A 20,104-nucleotide genomic window follows, 5' to 3' on the forward strand; every position below is an offset into this window, starting at 1 on the left:
AGAACGGACTAATACAGAAGCTATTGTGAATGATTCCTGAAAGACCAACCATTTCTCCAGATAGTCTGGCTTGATCTGAGGATAAAATGTAGATTGGCTTTTTTAACCTATGGAGAACTTCATTGACTCATTTGCGTTAATGAAACTCAGTGCCATAAAAATGCCCAGTATGAGGCAGTCAAATAAGCAAAGGCCACCCTTGTTCAGCTCACAGCGGTCTTGCTCCTGCATCACCCTGGGTCCCTTTTGCAAGGAGACATTTCCCTCTGGTCTCCATGTTGGGAAAAATAAATGATTCTCCTGCAAGCCCGTTTGTTTTTCTCTCATATGTATACACTATTAATCTTATCCTGTCTCCCTGCTTTCTTTTGTTAAGAAGGTGCTCAGAGCTAGATCTGTAGTTTGTGTCTAGCAAGAGTATAGGACCCTGTGGCCTCTGCATTCATTTCTTTCCTGCCCTTACTTTCATGCACCTTAATTAAAAGAAAAGCTTTTATTCTACTATATTTGTGTAACTCACTCAAATGTGGCAAGCTGCCGATCAGCACTGGATATATGATACAAACACCATCGTTTAAAGATAAAAAGAAGAAATCCAGTTTGAAGTTCAGGTTGTTTGTATTCTATTTTTAGTTTCATAAATAAAAACATATCTATGCACACACAGAATGTTCAGGATTAAACCCTAAGCGGCTAATATATTGCTAGCGTGTATTTCTACAGGAGTGCCTCTTATCTATGGTTTTGCTTCCTGAGGTTTCAGTTACCCCCAGGCAACTGTAGTCTGAAAATATTAAATAGAAAATTCTAGAAATAAACAATTCATAAGTTTTAAGTTGCATGCTGTCCTGCTTGGTCCCAACTGGGACAAGAATTCTCCCTTCGTCTGGCACATTCATGCCATCTGCACTCCCTGGCCATTAGTCTCTCAGTGCCCTTCAGTGGGCAGACCCATGTCTTGCTGTAACCCATGTTACCTGTGTTCAACTAACCCTTATTTTACTTAATAATGGCCCCAAAGCGCAAGTATAGTGATGCTGGTACATATTGTCATAATTGTTCTATTTTATTATTGCCATTGTTAATCCCTTCCTGTGCTAATTTGTAAGTTAAAATTTACCATAGGTGTGTGTATATAATACATATAGGATTTGGCACTATCTGAGGTTTCAGGCATCCACTGGGAGGTCTTGGAATGTATCCCTCGAGTAACATGGAAGAGTGTTGTTATCTTCCATAGTTTCAGTGCTGCCAGTCGCCTTCTACTCCACGTTTCTACATTTGTTGTTTTAGCTCAGCAATATGCGACAGTGATACTGGTAGGAGATAACAGTCTAGGTTGGGCTGGAAGGTTAGGACCAGCAGTAGAGTCTGTTATAAATTTAATTTCCAGCCCTTGCCCCCTCCCATTCTGATTTAGCAAGTCTTGTGAACCTCTTCGGAAACTTTATGCGCACACTGAACAAACAATGTATTTTTTGAGACCTTAAAATTTGAAAATTTTTTTGTTACTTTTATTCTTGAACAACCACTTGACTGGGTATAAAAACCTTGGGTCAGATTCTGTTTGTCTAAAAATTCTGAAAATTGCCCAATTTCCATTTAACACTTATTGTTAAATATAATTATCTTAGTTACATTAATGGTAAATAACCCCATCAACACTGGTGGTTTATTTTTATTGCTTGATTTTAATACTTGAAATGTGAAAATGAAAAGCCAGATGCTTCTTGGCATTGGTCTCTAAGAACTGATCCTTCATTTTATCTTTTAGTCTCCAGTCATTTTTTCGTATCTCAAAAGTTCTTTTCTGTTATGTCCTGGCCTTTGCTTATGATCAATGTGATGTTTTGACTTCCCTTTGGAACATATTTTATCCATGGGTTGGATCTCTGTGATCTCTGCTGTGTTTCTATTTTCTGAAGTTTCATCTTTTTTTTTTCTCCCTTTCTCTTATTTTCTCTGCTTTCTGAGATGACTTCTTAGTTTTGTACTCTGCGCCGTGGTCGGTTTTCAGCAGTGCTAAGTCAGCCTTTCATCAGCTCAGTTACGACTGTGCTTTTGGCCGTGAGCCTTTTTATTTCATCAACATCCTGTCTCATCTCTGCAATTATTTAATAAAAGTTATATAAGTATTATTTAGCATAGAAGGAGAATGTTTTCAGAAAAAGTCTTCTGTTCATGATGGTTAATCCTTTTCAGATGAGAAATTTTTTTTTTGAGCCAATCCTTTTCTCCCTCTTTCCTTGTACAGTCAGATTTTCCCCCACCCCATGAACTTTAAGTTAATTTTCCCTTATTACCTAAACAGCTCCATGTTGGGCGCAGTTAGTGTACTCCTTGTTCAAGTAGGAGGTAGTAAGGATTTCTTCCCACCACTGTGACCTAGGCTGCCCTTTACTGGCTCACAGGTGTGGGAGAACAAAGCCCCACCCACGGGCGTGGAGTTGTCTGTCAACTCAGTGCACTGGAGGGCTTCGCACTGCCTTTGGCATGTGGCGGTGCTTAATCAAATGCTTCTAGAAAGTCTGCAAAAGAAAATCCCCTTGGGAGTGGGTGTGACATTCAATATGTCTCAAAGCGGTGACAAACCAGCATTTTGTAAGTAATTCCCTTGCACGATAGCCAAATTGTTATAGCCCAGGACTGACTCTGAATGTTTTGACTCATGAATGTCACCTGAACAGAAATATAATTCACTCTTAGCTATTAAAACATAATAATTTGCATTTTTAAAATGTCCTTGATGTGTTTTCCTTCTCCATCTTTCTTCTGCCACCTAAACGCTGATGCTTCTTTCCCATTCAAGAGAGGTTGTTGATTTAGAAAGGACAAACCATTTATCTTAACACTTAATAAAAGGGGAATTATATAAATTTTGAATTCTGAAGTTGTGGGGTGCGATATCTCACTGATCTTTTTTTTTAATTGGGAGGAAAATATAGAAGTTTGTAGAAAACAGATAACACTGTGAGCTGTACTCTTCATTTTATCAGGGCTGAAGATAAAGATAAAAAATAAAATCCATCAAAGACATAAGGTTATCCGATTTATTCTCAATCTGCTCTTAGCACAAGGGTTACCCTGAGCTATCACAATTCCTAGGATTTTTCAGAGACAAAATACTGCCAGATAACTAGGTAACTTAGAAACAGTGCTTTCAATCAGAGATCACCAAATGAAAAGTCTCATTAACCTGGCTTCTCCCCATGAGCCCTTCCTCTGAAGAGGTTCCGAACAGGCCACCTTTATAAAGAGAAAGTCCATTTCCCAGTTGAGATTAAACCAGTCAAGAATCAGAATGAAGGAATATGTCCGAGGTACCAGCTGGTTTATCTTCTGCAAGAACTTCCCATCCCTTCGACCCTTGGGAACTGTAAATCAAACGGCAGACTGTGAACATTAAAATCACGCATTGAAAATAATGCATCTCTATTTCATTCTTTTTTCCAGGTTTGAGATTTTTAAGAGCTCTGAGACTGATACAGTTTTCAGAAATTTTGCAGTTTCTGAATATTCTTAAAACAAGGTAAGATGTTCTTCGTCATGTTTTTTTCATTCCAGTCCCCTATGCCAAGTTGCAAATATCAGGTGTGCTTGCTTTCATCACAATGACATTATTAATCGTTATATTATTCACAGAAAGAGTGATCTAACACAGAGAAGGAGAGAAAACCCAGAGTAGGGTTTGAGTTGCTCTCTTCTGCAGGGCCAGGGAACTATGTGGTGAAAAGAAAGAAATAGCTGTGCATGCGGGGAAGTAGGGACAATTTTAGGGACACATAGCTGATGTCTGTGTGCCCAGTGGGGTTGCCCAGATAAGAGCCACGGTGTCAAGGGGAGAGATGCACAGTGAATGAGGGATAGATTTGCTCATTGATTGGGAAGTCCTTGCTGCCAGATTCTAAATCGCCCCTTTATTACATCACTAAATAAGAAATTGAACCCAGTCGTAAAGGCAATAGAAGCAATGCTGTGAGAGGCAATCACAAACCTCATACAGCAAACAGAAAATCATTTCATTTCAAAGCACATTTTAGATGTTCACTTTATATCCATATAGCCCTTGGGGCTTGCTCTGTGAATTGCCTTTTGGGGGAAAACCTACAAACCTCCTGCCGAATGCACCATGAATACTTCTGTTAACTGCGTTATGATCTGGAAAACACAACTGGACCAGGAGGAAAAGCCCCCAGAGGATCCCTTTCCTGATGACCTGCCGGCTTGCAGAGCTGTCCTGAAACCAGGGCTGTCCTGATGAATAAACTAATAAAAGAGGTTAGATGTGCTCTAATGGAGAATGAGTACAGGCCATAAATTTCTCTTCTAGGAAATTACACTCTAAGAAGCTCACTTCTAATGTTCCATTTCCTCTTTGCTTGCCCTTCATGCATTTGATAAATGATTAAAAACAGGACACCTCCATATTTCGTGATTTGTAATTAATATATCTGTAGTTTTGAGGATTAGATTCAGCATCATTTTCCTGGTAACACAGGCTGGGACCCAGCTTCCTGAATGAACCTGACACAGCCAACAAATTCAACCTATGATTGGCTTTACTCCTTGGGTGTTAGTGTTTTTTTTGCTTGTTTATTTTATTTTGCTTTAATTCCAAATTGGTTTCCTCTCTCTGACTGCTCATCTGTGTGACTGTGAGGTCAAATTCACTTTCTATTAGCCAAGTTGAAAAGAAAAAGAGAATCCAATGGCACCGAAGTCTTTAACAGTATGTCCTCCTGCCTTTTACTGTTCACTATCCTGAGATAAGAATTCATCAGTCCTCTATTTATTAGCAATAATGTAATATTATTCACATACAGTGAATATTGTATTTCTTCATATTTGTCTGAGTGTCAATAACCTTGATTTCTGCCGTTTAATTATTCTTCTACGTGCTAGAATCATATTACTTTTGAAATGTAAATGATCAATGAGGCTAGCATCTCTCCAATATTTACCTATGTCAGATTCACTCCACTAGACTGTGTTTTAAAGGTGGAATGCATGAGTACCCAGCACCAAGCATAGAGCCTTGTCCTTAAGAGACACTTATTTTTTTGGTAGGGATGGCGCTTTGTGACACTCTCTAACATCGGGTAGTGTCTGTCTCTCCCTGTTTCACAATTACATCATATGTTAGGGGGATTTTTATTCTCTGATGCCAGCATTTTTAGAAGGTTCCATCGCTCTGAAGAATACTGTCAACTCCCTGGACCATTTTAGAACTTGAGAAAATGATGGACCATCTGAATATCTTTTTCTGACCTCCTGCTAGGACACTCACCTCTCTTTCCTTTGGATGCGGGAAGTGGCTGTGGCATCCCTGGTGGTCAGCTCACCTGCCAACTGCACTCAGTGCCTCCTCTCTCAGTGCAGAGCCGGGAAGCTGAAGCAGCCAGCCAGGGGACGAGGGAGAGAACGGCCCTAGGGAAGAGTTACGGGGTGGAAGGCTGGCTGGGCATCTGCCATCTGGGCCCCAAAACAGCCTTTCTCCAGCACCCCACTTCCCACTATATGAAACTCTTGTTGTTAGAGGGTGCTTTTCACCACAAACCCACAACCTGGGTTTTCAGAGTTCCCTTCACTTATGGTCATAACCAGATGTTTGAGATAATTCAGCAAGCCTGGAGTGAGCACCCGTTGGTATCAGCAGCAAGGTGGGTGCTAGGAGTCCTGCTGTCAGAGAACTTGCTGCGTAGGGGGCCAGGCTGCCTGACGGTGTGGTTAATGCTGATGTCAGCATGCCCAGGGATTGAGAGGGGAGTAACTAAGCTGGGCTTAGCCTGAGTTGTGGGGCAGTCAAGGATCTTTTCGAGGAGAAGGTTACTTTTAGGTAAGCCTTGTAGAAAACTTAAGTGTCATCCTCGTGGGGCTGGGCACGTGACGGGTAGGGTGGGGGTTGACTTCTAATCAAGGAAGCTGCTAACAGCACACTGGTGTGAGAGCATAGCACTTGGGGAAACTTTGGGTAATTCTGCACTCCTGGACATTAAGCGTTCTGTGATGGAAAGAGGAGGATGAGGTTAAGAGGGTAGGAAAGGCCAGGTCACCAGGCACAGAAGCAAATGTCATGTAATTGTAAGAAATCTAGAAGCTTTAGGACAACTCTCTGAGGCCATTCTCTCTACAGGTGCCGGCCTGGCTAATCTTGGCTCCTTCCTTTTGGGCATCCCCAAGTGTGGATCCCAAAGTTCTGTCCCAGAGAAAGTGCAGCCTTGGCTTTTGAAGGGTTTTGGACTTTTGAGTGGTTCCCCTGTGACTCTTCCATACTCTGCTGCTTTCATAGCGGTCCTTCCAGGAGGGTGGGTTGGGGGACCCATGTAATTGTCTTTAGGGAGATTTTGTCTGTCTCTCTTTGGCGGTGAATTCTTGCCAATCTGTGGCATTAGGCAGGGATGAAGGCTTTGCAATGTGATTTGAAATAATGATTTGGAGTTGCTGTTTCATTTCCAGTAGTTTGGCTGCCTCACTGGGCCAAGAGCTGAAAAAAACAAGGCAGAGAAGCATAATGTGGGCAGAAAGATTTATAAAGAATTAAGAAGGCAGCAGAAGGAAAATTAAAGTGCATAGGATGAAATGGGCAAATCACAGTTATGTGACCAGCATCAGGGCCCTTTCCCAAACTGCAAGCCCACAGGGGGCCTAGAATACTCCATAGCCTGAAACGGGCCAATTAAAGGGGAGACAAGGAGACTCCCTCTCACTATCTGAGGTTTTGGCAGTTTCTCAATTGCCCTGCAAACTGGCGATCTAACACACAGGTGCTAGAACACTTATTCTACTGTCAGAGGAAAGTCAGCAGCTGTGTTTAAAGGCTGTATTTCCACATCTCATTGACTGTGGTAAATATTGATGACTAAAACATGGATCACTCAGCAATTTTTTCCAAAATGGGAATTTCCTTATTGTTTCCTCTAATTTTTCTTTTCTTTCTTTTTTTTTTTGAGATAGACTCTCACTCTGTTGTCCAGGCTGGGCGTGATCTCAGCTCACTGCAAACTCCGTCTCCTGGGTTCAAGCCATTCTCCTGCCTCAGCCTCCCAAGTAGCTGGGATTACAGGAGCCTGCCACCACACCTGGCTACTTTTTGTATTTTTAGTAGACACAGGGTTTCACCATGTTGGCCACGCTGGTCTCGAACTTTTGACCTCAGGTGATCTGCCCACTTTGGCCTCCCAAAGTGCTGGGATTACAGGTGTGAGCCACTGTGCCCAGCCTGTTTCCTCTAATTTTTAAAATATATTCATGGTAAACATTGCAACAACACACAAAATCATAAAGGATAAAGTAAAATTGCCTCCACATCACACTACTTTGAGATAACTATTACATCTACTATGTCACCTTTTGTTTCTCACATAGCATTCCATGATATGCATGAGTCATCATGTACCTAACCAATATGGTTTTGGGAGGTGTTTTTGAAACTAAAACATTACCACTCGCATGAACTTAGAAGTAGCTCCAAGATAAAGTTTGTAAAGAAGAGTGTTCTATATGGAGACTGCAAGAGATATGCAGGGAGAGGCCAAATCATGCAGGTTCTTAGATTCATGGACTTTACTGAGAACAAAGGAGAGCTGTTGAAGGATTTTAATCAGGAGAGGAAATGTGGTTAGACTGACATTTTAGAAAGATCCACTATTCCAGCAGTTGTAGAGAGAATGGGGTTGAAGCATCAAAGACCTCATAGACCATAAGACCAATTAGGAGGCAGTAGTCCAGGGAAGAGGTATTAGGGCATGGCCTTAGGCAGTGCAAATTGGGGCAGAGAAAGAAGAAGAGATCTAGAGATAATTAAGGGATTGAATTGGCAGAATTTAACTTTGCTCCACTCATATTATCATTCAGACCATTTATGTTAGTGTGGTGCAGTCCAGTTAACTTTTTAGGGAGTGGGTATTTTACATCTGTCCAGCAAAGAGAGCAGTAAAACAAAACAAGGCCAGCAGCACCTGGCAGTACGAGAAACAAAGAGAAAAATTAGAGACAAGCATAACAGGGATAAATGTGCACTTCTTTGTACAAAGTGCATGGCATTTTCTGTGTTAACTGAAACATGTCTTGTTAAACATATAGAGGACAAAGGAGGCCCCAGAAGCTCTGGGTTTACAGCTGTAATCTCTGGAGCCAGACCTTCTCTTGCAGCATCCACAGTTTCTTGGAAGAGGTCTCTAATCTACAAGAATCCTGTGCCTGACCTATCATGATTCACTGTGTCCATCGATGTGAATTAGAACTCATGGGATGGAGACTCAGGAATTGTATTGGCAACATGAGAATGATTTACTTTAGTTGTATGAGGTGTTCATGATAAGATCATAATCTCCCTCAAAGCTTAGGAAGCAGGCTAGAATCTGAATGGTTCAAATCATTCTAACCACTGGTAGCTTCATGTTTGGCCCAGATCCCTGGGCTTGACCAGGAAGGCTATGACTATCTCCACACAGAGATATATAACCTTTGCTATGCAGAGCACACACCCCTGCTCCTGGCGTGCCCCACTCTTTCTTCCCAATGAGCCCTACTTAACCTGGCAAGGTTCACATTTCAGAGTATAGAGAATGCCCACCAGGGGTTAACCTTGCATCTTTTGCTTGTAGCTTTCAGATGTGTGGTCATAGAGTTGCATTTAGAAAGCAAATTCCTAAACCTAGGGATCTGTGATAATACTGATGTCATAAAAATAATCAGATTTCAGAGCTAAACATGGACTGTTTTAGCAACAATGATTAAATGTTCTGCATATGGCAAGAGCTCCCTAACACACTACTAATATCACTGTAACCATCATTTAGAGTATAATAATCACCATATTTAGGTCATTTTTCCAAAGCACCAGGAGGCTCAGACTCCAAATAGGTTTAATATCTCAAGAGGACTCCATATGGTTGTTGGTGGGGCACTGCTGTGTTCAGGTCTCAAGAATCCAGGAGTATGTAAGTGAAGCCACTTGGTATTTAACGATACCCTGAGAAAATGAACAACACACACCTCCCTAAGAGCCCTCCCTTTGCCGCCGGCTATCAGTTCTTCATCTATTTCTTACCCTCCAATGCGGGAGCACACCTTAGAGGACTTACAAGGTAGAGGCAGGAGAGAATTCTGCTCAACACAACATCTAACACATAATAAGGGCTCAATAAATATTGGCAATTATTATAATCTGGTAACTCTAGAAATGACCAAGAGAGACAGAATGGACATTTTGGCTGTTTTTCCAAGTTTTCGAGCCAGAATAAAGTTGTTCCACACATTTTGAAAGATCAGTCTCACCCACAAAGTTGAAAGTATCTGTTTATTCTTTCCATGAACTGTCAGAATCAACTCTGGAAAAACTAAGACCGTGGATTCCTCTGTGCTGTTCCATAGAAGAAGAAAGATTGTCATTATGAGCGTTAAATGACTTAGTACACATAAAGCACAGGTGATCCTAAAGCACTTAGGATGGTGGCACATGTGGTGAGCACTGGAAAAGAACTGTAAACAAGCTAGCTGAAACTATTACTGTGATCTTAAATGCCTAGAATTTAAATCACTGGTTCTCCAAAAGAGAGGTAAGAGAGGGCAGTCATAACAGAGATGAATTGACCAAAACTAATGGGTTGGGCAACCCCATAGGCTGCATTAAGCCACTACTGGGAAAATGCAAGAGCTAGAAAAGAGAGTTCTTTTCTGCAAGATGCAGCAAGGAACACAAAAGTCAAATAGCAACCTAAAACTTTACAAAAGACATCTTAAGTCAGTTAGGATCAATTACCAATGAATGGCTGGAGGTGAGAGCCAGGGAAAGTCACTTTGTCTTGCAGGTGGGTGGAACGACTTTAAGGAAGCAGTAGGGATTGAACTGGGCTTTGAAGAATGGGGAAATTTGGCTAGATGGGAAGGGCTTTGGAGTTGAGCAAATAGTGTAAACAATAGCTATAGTAAATAGGTTTAGCTGGCATGGCAGTTTCAAGAGTTTATGTGAAAGAGTGGTGGTGGGAGAGACTGGGACTTCACAAGGTATTGACAATGGACGGAGAGAGTTTGAATGTCATCTTTAGTCAACAAGAAGGCTTTGGACAGTGAAGTGACCTGCTGACAGCAGCGTTCAGGTATACCCCAATGGGACTGAACAGGATGCAGTTTAGAAAGAGAGCAGGGGCAGAGACCAGTGCACTCAGTGCAGTCACAGGGGCCTGCTGTGCTCCAGGGACCCAGGGCTCCTGGAATCCAGACAGACAAGGCCTCAGCTCTTAGGGAGCTCAAAATGTCATAAGGTCCAATTGAGCCACTCAAGGAACACCAGTGAATGCTAACGCTATTAGGTACAAGGTTTTTGGGGAGCAGGGTATTCCTGCAGTCTCGGGGCCTCACTCAAGGTGGCATATTCATTACAAAGGGAAATGGGCACCTCTCAGTGGAGACATTAGCATTTCCACCTTAGCCACATGAATGGACCTAGTTATTGGGCTGGGACATCCTGATGTGATGCCATCCCCGCAGAGATTCTCAACAGAAATACTTAAGTAGGGAGCTATGTAGGATGATCAAGTCTAGAGGTCTAATGTACAACATGAGGACTATTGCTAATAAAATTGTATGGTATTTGGGATTTTTGTTAAATATGTAGATTTTAGCTGCTCTTGTCACACACAAAAACGTAACTATGTGAGATAGTAGATAATATCATGTTGTAAACCTCAAACATACACAATAACATTTATTTAAAAAATAAACTGGGCTGGGCGCGGTGGATCACACCTGTAATCCTAGCACTTTGGGAGGCCAAGGCGGGCAGATCACCTGAGGTCAGGAGTTCGAGATCAGCCTGGCCAACATGGTGAAACCCCATCTCTACTAAAAATACAAAAATTAGCTCAGTGTGGTGGCGGGTGCCTGTAATCCCAGCTACTCGGGAGGCTGAGGCAGGAGAATTGCTTGAACCTGGGAGGCAGAGGTTGCAGTGAGCCAAGACCACGCCACTGCACTCCAGCCTGGGTGACAGAGACGTCGTCTCAGAAAGTAAAAAATAAAATAAAAAGAAATAAGTAAATACACAGGATCCAGAATATAGGACATTATAGAAGACAACTTAGGTTCACACAAAATTTAATGTCATTACAAAGGAGTGGTGTCAATTATACATTAAAAGAGACTGAAGCTGGGATTGGCAAACTATAGCCCATGCCGGCTGCCTGTTTTTGTAAATAAAGTTTTATTGGAACAAAGCCATATCTGTTCCTGTACATGTTGTCCGAAAGCTGCTCAGTAGCCACAGTGACAGAGTTGAGTATTTGTGACAACGTCTATATGGCCTGTAAAGCCTAAAATATTTACTCTCTGTCCTTGTTTCCTGACAGTTGGATTTAAGCCACCTAACAGCCAAATGCAGTGCATGAAACTTGGGTCTGGGGGAAAATAAAAAAAAAAATCAATGAACCTAATTTTGGGGCAACTGGAGACATTTAAGGTCTGCATATTAAATAGCATTACTGAATTTTTATGTTTTAATTTTCTCAGACATGCAATGGTGTTGTGATTATGCTGTGCAATGCCCTTCTTCTTAGGAGTTGGGTGCTAAAGTATTTAGGGCTTGTGCCATGATGTCTCTGACTTATTGGTAAATGGTTTAGCAAATACATATATATATATATATATATATATATATATATATATATGTACATGGCAAGAAGAAGAGAAGGAAAAAGGGCGGGGGGGATAAGAGAAAAAGCATGTAGGGAGATAAAGCACCCGTGGTAAAATGTTAATAACTGGTCAGTCTAAATGAAGAGCATACAAGTGTTCATTATACTGTTCTTTCCACTTTTCTGTAGATTTGAAGAGTTTTTTAAATAAAAGTTAATTTTTACCAAAGTTAAATTCGTTCCTCTAGGCTCTGTCCTGACCTTCATCCTAACAGCTTCCTCCACCTTCCAGAATTCCCTTATAATGGAGAAATGGTTGGGAGTTAGATGTGGCAGCCTCTCACGCTAAGCGGGTGCTGTTACCCTGTAAGGCAGCGGCAGCAGGGCCTTCCCTTGGTAACGTGGGGATTTTGCTTGTTGTCTCTTGCACAGTAATTCCATCAAGCTGGTGAATCTGCTCTCCATATTTATCAGCACGTGGCTGACTGCAGCCGGGTTCATCCATTTGGTGAGTAACCTTGAAAACCCTTCTGCTCTCGCTTGCCTGCAACAAGACCCTCTCTGAGTCATTTTATTACCTAAAATTTATCTTGCTGGAAAGAAACTTCACCTCAGTTGTAGACAGGAAGATGGGAAGCAACCACACAATTGTCTGGGTTTCCAACCTTTTTACCCCAAACTAGTTCCAAATGGTGAGTAATGTTTGCACTATTAACCTGCATTTTTCCGTTCATTGCTCGTTGGTATTGTCATAGGGGCTTTGGTAGATTTTCCTTCTGTCTGCAATAACCATAGAAAGCCACAAGATGGCAGTGCTTCCTAAGCAAACACCTGGAAAAGGGCTGGGGACAAGGTTGGAAGTTTGACCCACACCTCCTAGTAAACAACAAATTCAGATCCCTCAATTTCTCTCCACTTCCGCCTTATGAAAAGCCACCTTTGATTATTTTGTCTGATTTGTACCTCAAAAATGTTCATTCTTTTTCATTAGTGACTCTTTGAAAGCCTTGTATTAAGTCAAGCCCCTCGCACCACCCGAAGGCAGACTTTCCCTCTGCTTTTAGAGAGCACAGCCATTGTGGGAAGTGTGTTTCATGCAAACATAGACTGTTACAACTGGAAGGAGCCTCGTCTAGCTCTGAGACTTTGGATAAAGTTGACCACCAGTGGCTGAGCCTCTATTTGCATAAGGGATAGAAGGACACGCTTAGCTACCCACACTTGGGATTTAGGTAATTATCACCCAAAGGAAGGCAGGCCTGGGATGGCAGCGGGTGGGGCATGGGGGCTCATGTAGTCACCAGATCTGGAGTCTCCTGCCCAGCCGTTAATGCTGATGGGATTTATGGCCAAAGTCAACCTTAATCACCCTAATTCTTGCTGTAACCAAGCACCAAGCACCCAAATCACATATGTGGAGGAGATAGTTGTCTTTAATAAGATGATGACCCCGCCTTACTATGGGTATTAGTGAAGTCCCTTCAGGTTCACCAGAAAACTTTTGTGAAAATGGCACATTGAGGACAAACTGATGTGTGAAAGAGGCCAGGCCCTGGAAACATTTTGCAGAGGCAGAGGTGGAGGCCTGGGGGCCACTGTCTACAGGCCCTGTGGGTGGATCACAGGCATATTTGAGTAAAATTGGGCCCGCAGCTCCCTCTCTCCTGAGAGTATCTAAAGTACCTTTCCTGCCCACCAACTAGCCTTGTTGGCAGATCAAATATGATGGAAGGACAGGAAAGTGGGGAAACTGCAGTCTCGGGCCAAAGCTCTCCAAATCTAGCCACACCCATTTGTTGAAGTTTTGCCTCTGCAGAGTTGACCAGGACCTGTGTGGCCCACAAAACTGAAAAAGTTTGCCAGCGCTTGATCTAACGGGCTGTGCCAGTGCAAGCTGTTCTCATGAGCTCACTTTCCATGCCCCTGGGAAGATTCTGGCAGCCTCAAGGCTGGGACCACCATTGGCAATTTGCAAAGGAGGGAGAGCAGGGCCAGATCCCAGAGATGCTGTTTGAATCAGAAATAAGCAGGGCCCATATATACTCTTTGGATAAACTGATGGAAGGAGGCAGCCCCCTATGGAAGGGTTTAGAATTTCTGTGGGAGAGGCAGAGCCAGGCCATCTGGGCCTTAGAAACCCATTGAGGAAGGTCAGGGAGGGAATCTCTAGCTCTTTCCTTGAAGACAGTGCTCTAAAACCTGGCCAGAGGCAATGCCCTGAATTTTAGCTGGCTTCCGACATTTTACCAGAAGAAGAGAAAAGGCCTAGAGATATTTCCCTTCTTGCTTTCCCTCTCTGTCTCAATCAGCCAGGGAGACATCTCCTGCAGCTGCTTCTCTACTTTCTCTGTGTCCTGCTCAGGAGCTCTGCATCCTGACTCACAGAACTCAGCCCGGGAACCACACATCTCGTGTGGAGAGTGGTGTGCATTAGCAAGCGGCCTTCGGGGGTGCCGAGCTTCTGTGTTTATTGCATGTATACACTTCAATAGCATGTTTTTCTTTTTTCTCCCCTGTCCCATTTGCTTTAGGTGGAGAATTCAGGGGACCCATGGGAAAATTTCCAAAACAACCAGGCTCTCACCTACTGGGAATGTGTCTATTTACTCATGGTCACAATGTCCACCGTTGGTTATGGGGATGTTTATGCAAAAACCACACTTGGGCGCCTCTTCATGGTCTTCTTCATCCTTGGGGGACTGGTAAAAAAAAATCTTTATTATGATGTTGATTTTGATGGTTGTTAATATTTTCCATGATACATTTCCTTAAAGCTTTGTATTTTAGACTGTGTTCTGCACTAGAAGCAAGCCTTAATGTTACAATCAGGCTAAGTAAATCCAAACACGATGGTGACTTTTCTGCATAATTCTTGGTGTATTACACTTGTCCCATAGATCCAGGCACATTGCCCTTGTCAGGGACAGCCATTTAGCCAGGAGCAAACCTAACTGTCTTAAGAAAGTGATGCTGTTAATAAGGGAGAGTGTCTACCCCTTAGCAATGTAACTCAGCATCTGGTATGCTACAAGGACAGTGGCTGTCACCTGCCTCTGGTAGAAGCTGTCGATACTTTCTAGAGACAGTTTGCGGTTTCAAGAGCTCCCCCTTCCCCTTTATGTTCCTCCCCAAACTTCCAACAAACACTGTGGTTGGGGCCTGCCCTAAAGAGAAGGGTCCCTACATCAAAGGACAGAGAGCACCTTAGTATTGTCCAGGCGGACATCCCCATGTGAGCAGAGTGCAGTTTTGCAAACCGCTCACTCCATTCTGCAGCGGACACATGGGGTATTTTTGCTCCTTTCTTCTAAGAAAATTTCACTGTTTGCTTTTTAAAAGTCTACGCAGCTCTTTATGTTGCACTAAACCATCCCTTCTAATGTAAATCGAGGGGATTTCTGGCCACACATTGGCAGTTGCTGCATTTTGTCTTTCAAAGTAGCTCATTTTAAGTTTAGAATTTTTTTTGCCATTTATGAAGTGAGTGATTAAAATCCTAATCCATACACAGCTTTCATGTATGTACACTGTGTGCACATTTATATGTAGTGATGCATACACCTCTCTCTGTTTTGTATGCATAGAGCATATACATTTTAAAAATGTATATAAATGTGCACGTGCATGTGTACATTCATGCAAGCATTTCTGCAGCATCCATGAGGTGCCCATAGATAACAAGACCCATCCAGCCAGCCACAGGCTAGATGTTTGTTGGACAAAACATGGCAGATTTGTGTTTCTCCTTGCTATCTTCTCCTCCCAGGTGATTTCCCAAATTTCCCTTTTGAGCTTTTTAGTGTTGTTTTTTTTAATAGAAAAATGTAGTTTTTAATCTTTTGGTGTTTATTTTCTTTTGTCACTCATAAAAGCATTGATTCTCCTCTGAATTTTAATGACAAAGAAAGATCTTCTCTTGCGAAACTGTGTGTAACTGTGCATGCACATGTGTGTCTGTGTTTAATTTCACTAGCATGCCCCCCTTTTGCCTATTTTTCTTCAGCAAGAAGAACTAGATATCACCTTATTTATTCCTGTCTCCTTTGTATTTTTCTCGACTGTGATTTTTTTTTTGTTCTTTAGTTGTCAAGGTTGGCTAATGTTTGTTTGTCTTGTGTATTTCTGGGAGCTTGCTCTCTTCGTGCTTTTAGTTTTTTATCATCCAACGTATCAATATATACCTTTGCAGGCCTAATCCTTTTGTGTTTTCAGATCTTAGTGCCCCCACCCTCTGAACAGTTCCCCCCTTTCCTTTGGCCTGTCTTTTTAGTCTCTCTTCTGTCTCCTATCTTCTCAGGCCATGTTTGCCAGCTACGTCCCTGAAATCATAGAGTTAATAGGAAACCGCAAGAAATACGGGGGCTCCTATAGTGCGGTTAGTGGAAGAAAGTAAGTATGCCAAGAGGTTTTGCTGCCTCCGCTGCGGTAGAATCCTCTCTGCATGCCATTTTTTTTTTGGCTCTTGTTTCTTTGTTTCATGCATGTAGGCAATGTTTGCCCGCTACGTGCCCGAAATTGCTGCTCTCATCCTGAATCGGAATAAATTCGGCGGGACTTTTAACAAACATGGAGGCAGAAAGTAAGTCAGTTGCATCAGAAAAGATGTGGTTGAGTGACTTTTAAGAGTCCCTGTGGAGGTGCCATCTGAATTCTGCCCCTCACCCACCCCACCGGGTGCTTCTATGAGGGAAGGCCCAGTTTCTGCATGGGGTGTGATGTCAGAGGTGACCCGAGGACGTTGCCACGCTTGGACCAACTCCCATTAACAAATTCCAAGAGATGTAATGAATTTGTCCTGAAAGGAGTCCATTTATAACTGGGCCCATATTTTCTCTTCTGACCCCTAACAAGTAAACAAAACTCATTCATTCTTCACATCATCTGACTATGTGATAAAATTCTGGTCCCTCAAACTAGTATGATGCCCTCCTATGGTGGTTTGTGTGTAGCAAGAACGCAGGATAAGACTCTGGCAGAGAAGTCCTTGGGTGGCAGATCCAGGTCATCTGGCCTACTGCAAAGGCACTGTGGCCACTGGGAACCCAGTTCTCCTCTTCATCCAGGAGGCACCGATCTTATCCTCAAAGGGACTCATTACTCAGCTGAAATTCCTTCCGGGCAAGAAATAGTATATTTCTGGTAGTTTAGGGTACTACATGCTATTCCTGCTGAATCTTTTGTTTGGCTTCCCAAACGTGAATGCTTTCTTCTCGGGAACTATTTTAGTGTGTGCTCAGATCACTTTATCACTCTCAATATCAATGTGCAGGTTCAATAGAGACCCCAAGGTTTTCTCCTAAGTAGAGGGCAGTACCTTACCACCTCAGAGGGGAAAGGCAGGGGGAAAGGCAGCTGGCAGCAGCCATCCTTTATTTATTTTTTTAAAGCTTTTTCTGGGGCAGTCACCTTTGTTTGGTTTTGGTTTTGAGGTATAACTTACATAGAGTTAAATGTACACATCTTTAACATATAAAGCGAGGAACTTGTACCTATGTACACACCCAGTAACTACCATCCTACCATCCAGATCAGGACACAGAAAACTTTCATCACTCATGCCTCTTCCCAGTCATGGAAGTTCCTATCATGGAACTGTTTTCTTTTGTTTTGTTTTCCCTTCTTGTTCTGTTTCAAATGAACTCTTAAAGAGCTTCTTTGGTTTTTTTAAGAGGAAATAAAATCAGATTGGGAGCATTGTATTTCCCTCCACTGCTGCCTTCTCTTTTTGACAGTCAGCCGTGTCAGACAGAGTGGACCCTCCCCTTTGGTCAGTGAGTCCAATGCTTCCTGAGCTCAGGTGTCCAGGCCTCTGCACAGGAAATGAGGAGGTGGACAAAAGGGCTCATTTTCTTGAACTACCCACAGGACACCAGTTTCCTTTCAAAGGCACAAAGGACAGTGGGCCAGAGGAGGCCAGTTGGCGTCTTTTCAGGGAGGCAGCACATCCCTCCATCTTCCCTCTAATGAAGCCCTCCCCTCAATATTATCTTAACAGCCTTGGATGAGGTTAGAACCAAGCTGTTCTGATTTCTGGGCCATTGGTTGGATCCAAAAGGCCAAATAAGTCCAAAGATTCCCAGTGGTCGTGTATCCCATGCTAAAAGGAAAACAGCATCTCGATTCATTTTGCCTTGAAGGTGTGGATAGGTCTCCATAAAGCAGAAGGCATTCTGAGGGCCTGGGGCTCTCTTTATGGCCTCCCTATCTTCCAGTGTCTCCGCCAGCATTTCCCAATCACTGCCCCTGAAGAACTCAATAAAATCAATTGCCCTGAAGGCTAGGTTGAAAATATTTCTTGACTCTCATTCCAGGTAGTTTTTTTTTTTAATGAAATAATTTTCCTAGTCAAATGTGGGTGAGCTGGTGGGTGGGCTGGAGGCCAGCAGCTTTTGGTGCTGGCTGACCCAGATGGGGCTTTCAGCCCGGCACTCACTCACTGCCCCCAGTCCAATCCGGTCATCTTTCACCCTGGCAGTTCCACTCAAACTTTCAGGTGCTGATGACTTCGGATCACAGACTTCCTGCCATTCTGTTCTGGCTCTGTAATCTTTTATCACCGCTTTTAGCCTGGTTTTCTCTCTCTCTCTCTCTCTTTTTTTTCTTTTCCATTTATGAAAATGCACTTTGCTTTTAATGTTCTTTTTGGGTCCCCACTGTTCCTGACCCTGCAGACACAGAGTCCGTCCTGTCATCAGCACCCGGCCTGTTCACTTTACTTTACGCATTGTTTCCTGGTTCAAAAGCTAATTACTAAGTAGTTTAAAGAAGGCCTTTGGTCACTTAGATCTTTCATCAGAAAATATAAGCTTGGGAAAGGCACGGTAATAAAGGGCCATTAGCACCCTTTGTTTGATGTTGTTTTTCCAGTCAGTAAAACAAGATTGATGAAATGTTATGTTTGGCCAAATTTTGAGTTTTCATTTGGAATTCAGTGTTGAGAGAATGGGCTGTCAGAATCAATAAGTTTTCTTTCGCTTGGGATATGGGCATGTGGTAGTAATTAGCAATATAAGGTCTTTAGTTGAGCAACCAAGCATGGATTCTGGCAGCAAACATAATGAGAAACTACAGTTGTTCTATTTCTAACGTCAAAAAGTTTCCAGATAAAATTAAATGCATTTGCAAAAGGAAAGCAGCTAAACTTTGTTGAAAGATAAAGTTCAGACTCTTAAAACAGTGTGCTGTGCTCTGAGTTTTTGTGTATGCATAAATCCATGTGCTCTGCCCATGGACACGCACATACATGTTCTCTGCTCCCCAGGACCCAATCAAATAAATGCCCAGAAAGAAATTAGAATGTATACATAGTTAAGGGATTTGTTTACTTGGCATATTTTATTCAGAAATGATTTATCTAACAATATATTAACTTGTCAGAGAACTCAAGGTAACTCATGATCTAAAGCTACAGAGACATAAAACTTTGAAATTAAAAGATTATTTAAAGTACAAAATTTAGGCAGAGAAGACCAGGGTTTTGTTTGTACAACACCCAAATTCAGGATATTTGAGAATATGAAGATTTCATTGGCATTTCATTTTCAGTTTTAATCAATGTGTTTGGCATAATATAAACACTTCAGGTAGCATTCTCAAAGCCTCTTCACCATCAACACTATTTCAAGGGCCTAGAGTGCCTTACCCAACATTTTCATCACCTCCTGCAGGATAACCAGTCCTGCACATGTGCACATGTGTGTGTGTGTATTGGCTATTTCATGTATGTTATGATGGATTGGGGCATCTAAGAATAGGGGTTTGGGTGTCCACAACTAAGGGTTCAGTGAGTAGCTGAGGCAGGTAATCTCTCTGAGTTGGAGGGATTAGGGACAACTGGGCTCTTGGGCCAATACCCTAAATCTTATTCAGAAGGGTAGACCTCCTGCAGCCCAGCCTGCCTCCCAAGGCCACTGCCTCCTCCTCCTTGTGTAAGGTCAAAGCTGCTTAGAGACAGGGAAGGCCTGAGGGCTAGTGAGGCTCCCATGGTCTTTGGGATCCTCAGCTCTCTCCTCCCTCTCACAGCCCCTTGCATTTTCCCCCAGAGGTCTCCTCTCTGAGTGTGATTCATTCCACTCCTGGTTAGTTTATGAGAACTGACAAGATCATGGTCCAAGGTCACATGGCCAAGGGCCATGGAAAATAATCAGTCACAGAGAGGAATCCATCTGCTGTAACCCCCTTGTTAGAGGGAGTCCAGCTGGGGAGCCACCCAGACCTTGTGTTTCCCATGTTGGGACTTGAGTGACTCAAGTTTGAGGCAATCCTAGGCCCAGGTGTTTGAGACAGAGAGAATGGGATGGGTTTGGATTATTCTACTGATTCCTGGTAGCCAAATGCTGACAGGGCACATGAGAGGGGAATGAGTCATGAAAGACTAGACGTAGCCAAGGTGGGAGAGGAAAGTGAGTGTAATTAACTTGGAGGAAGGTCCTCAGGATGAAGCTGCTGAGCCGCCATTCTGGTTTGGGGGC

At 42.8% G+C, this 20,104-nt stretch overlaps 1 protein-coding gene and 1 long non-coding RNA gene across 16 annotated transcripts in view; one reads left to right on the forward strand and one right to left on the reverse strand.

Annotated features, from left to right (window-relative positions):
• KCNMA1 (potassium calcium-activated channel subfamily M alpha 1) overlaps positions 1-20,104 on the forward strand; it is a 768,905-nt gene that overhangs the window by 513,808 nt on the left and 234,993 nt on the right. For all 15 annotated transcript variants that reach the window (XM_054435608.2, XM_054435610.2, XM_054435633.2 and 12 more), the window contains 4 exons: positions 3,454-3,529; positions 12,066-12,141; positions 14,165-14,335; positions 15,931-16,022. In XM_054435608.2, coding sequence (XP_054291583.1) covers positions 3,454-3,529; positions 12,066-12,141; positions 14,165-14,335; positions 15,931-16,022 — 415 coding nt within the window. The remainder of the gene's footprint in view (positions 1-3,453; positions 3,530-12,065; positions 12,142-14,164; positions 14,336-15,930; positions 16,023-20,104) is intronic.
• Positions 1,663-2,528, reverse strand: LOC129006196 (uncharacterized). The gene is made up of 2 exons (XR_008491939.1): positions 2,304-2,528; positions 1,663-2,104 (listed from the first exon to the last, which is right to left on the reverse strand). It is a non-coding gene; the product is annotated as an uncharacterized LOC129006196 (long non-coding RNA).

The sequence above is a fragment of the Pongo pygmaeus genome, chromosome 8 (assembly GCF_028885625.2).
Source record: "Pongo pygmaeus isolate AG05252 chromosome 8, NHGRI_mPonPyg2-v2.0_pri, whole genome shotgun sequence".
NCBI classification, from domain to species: Eukaryota; Metazoa; Chordata; class Mammalia; order Primates; family Hominidae; genus Pongo; species Pongo pygmaeus.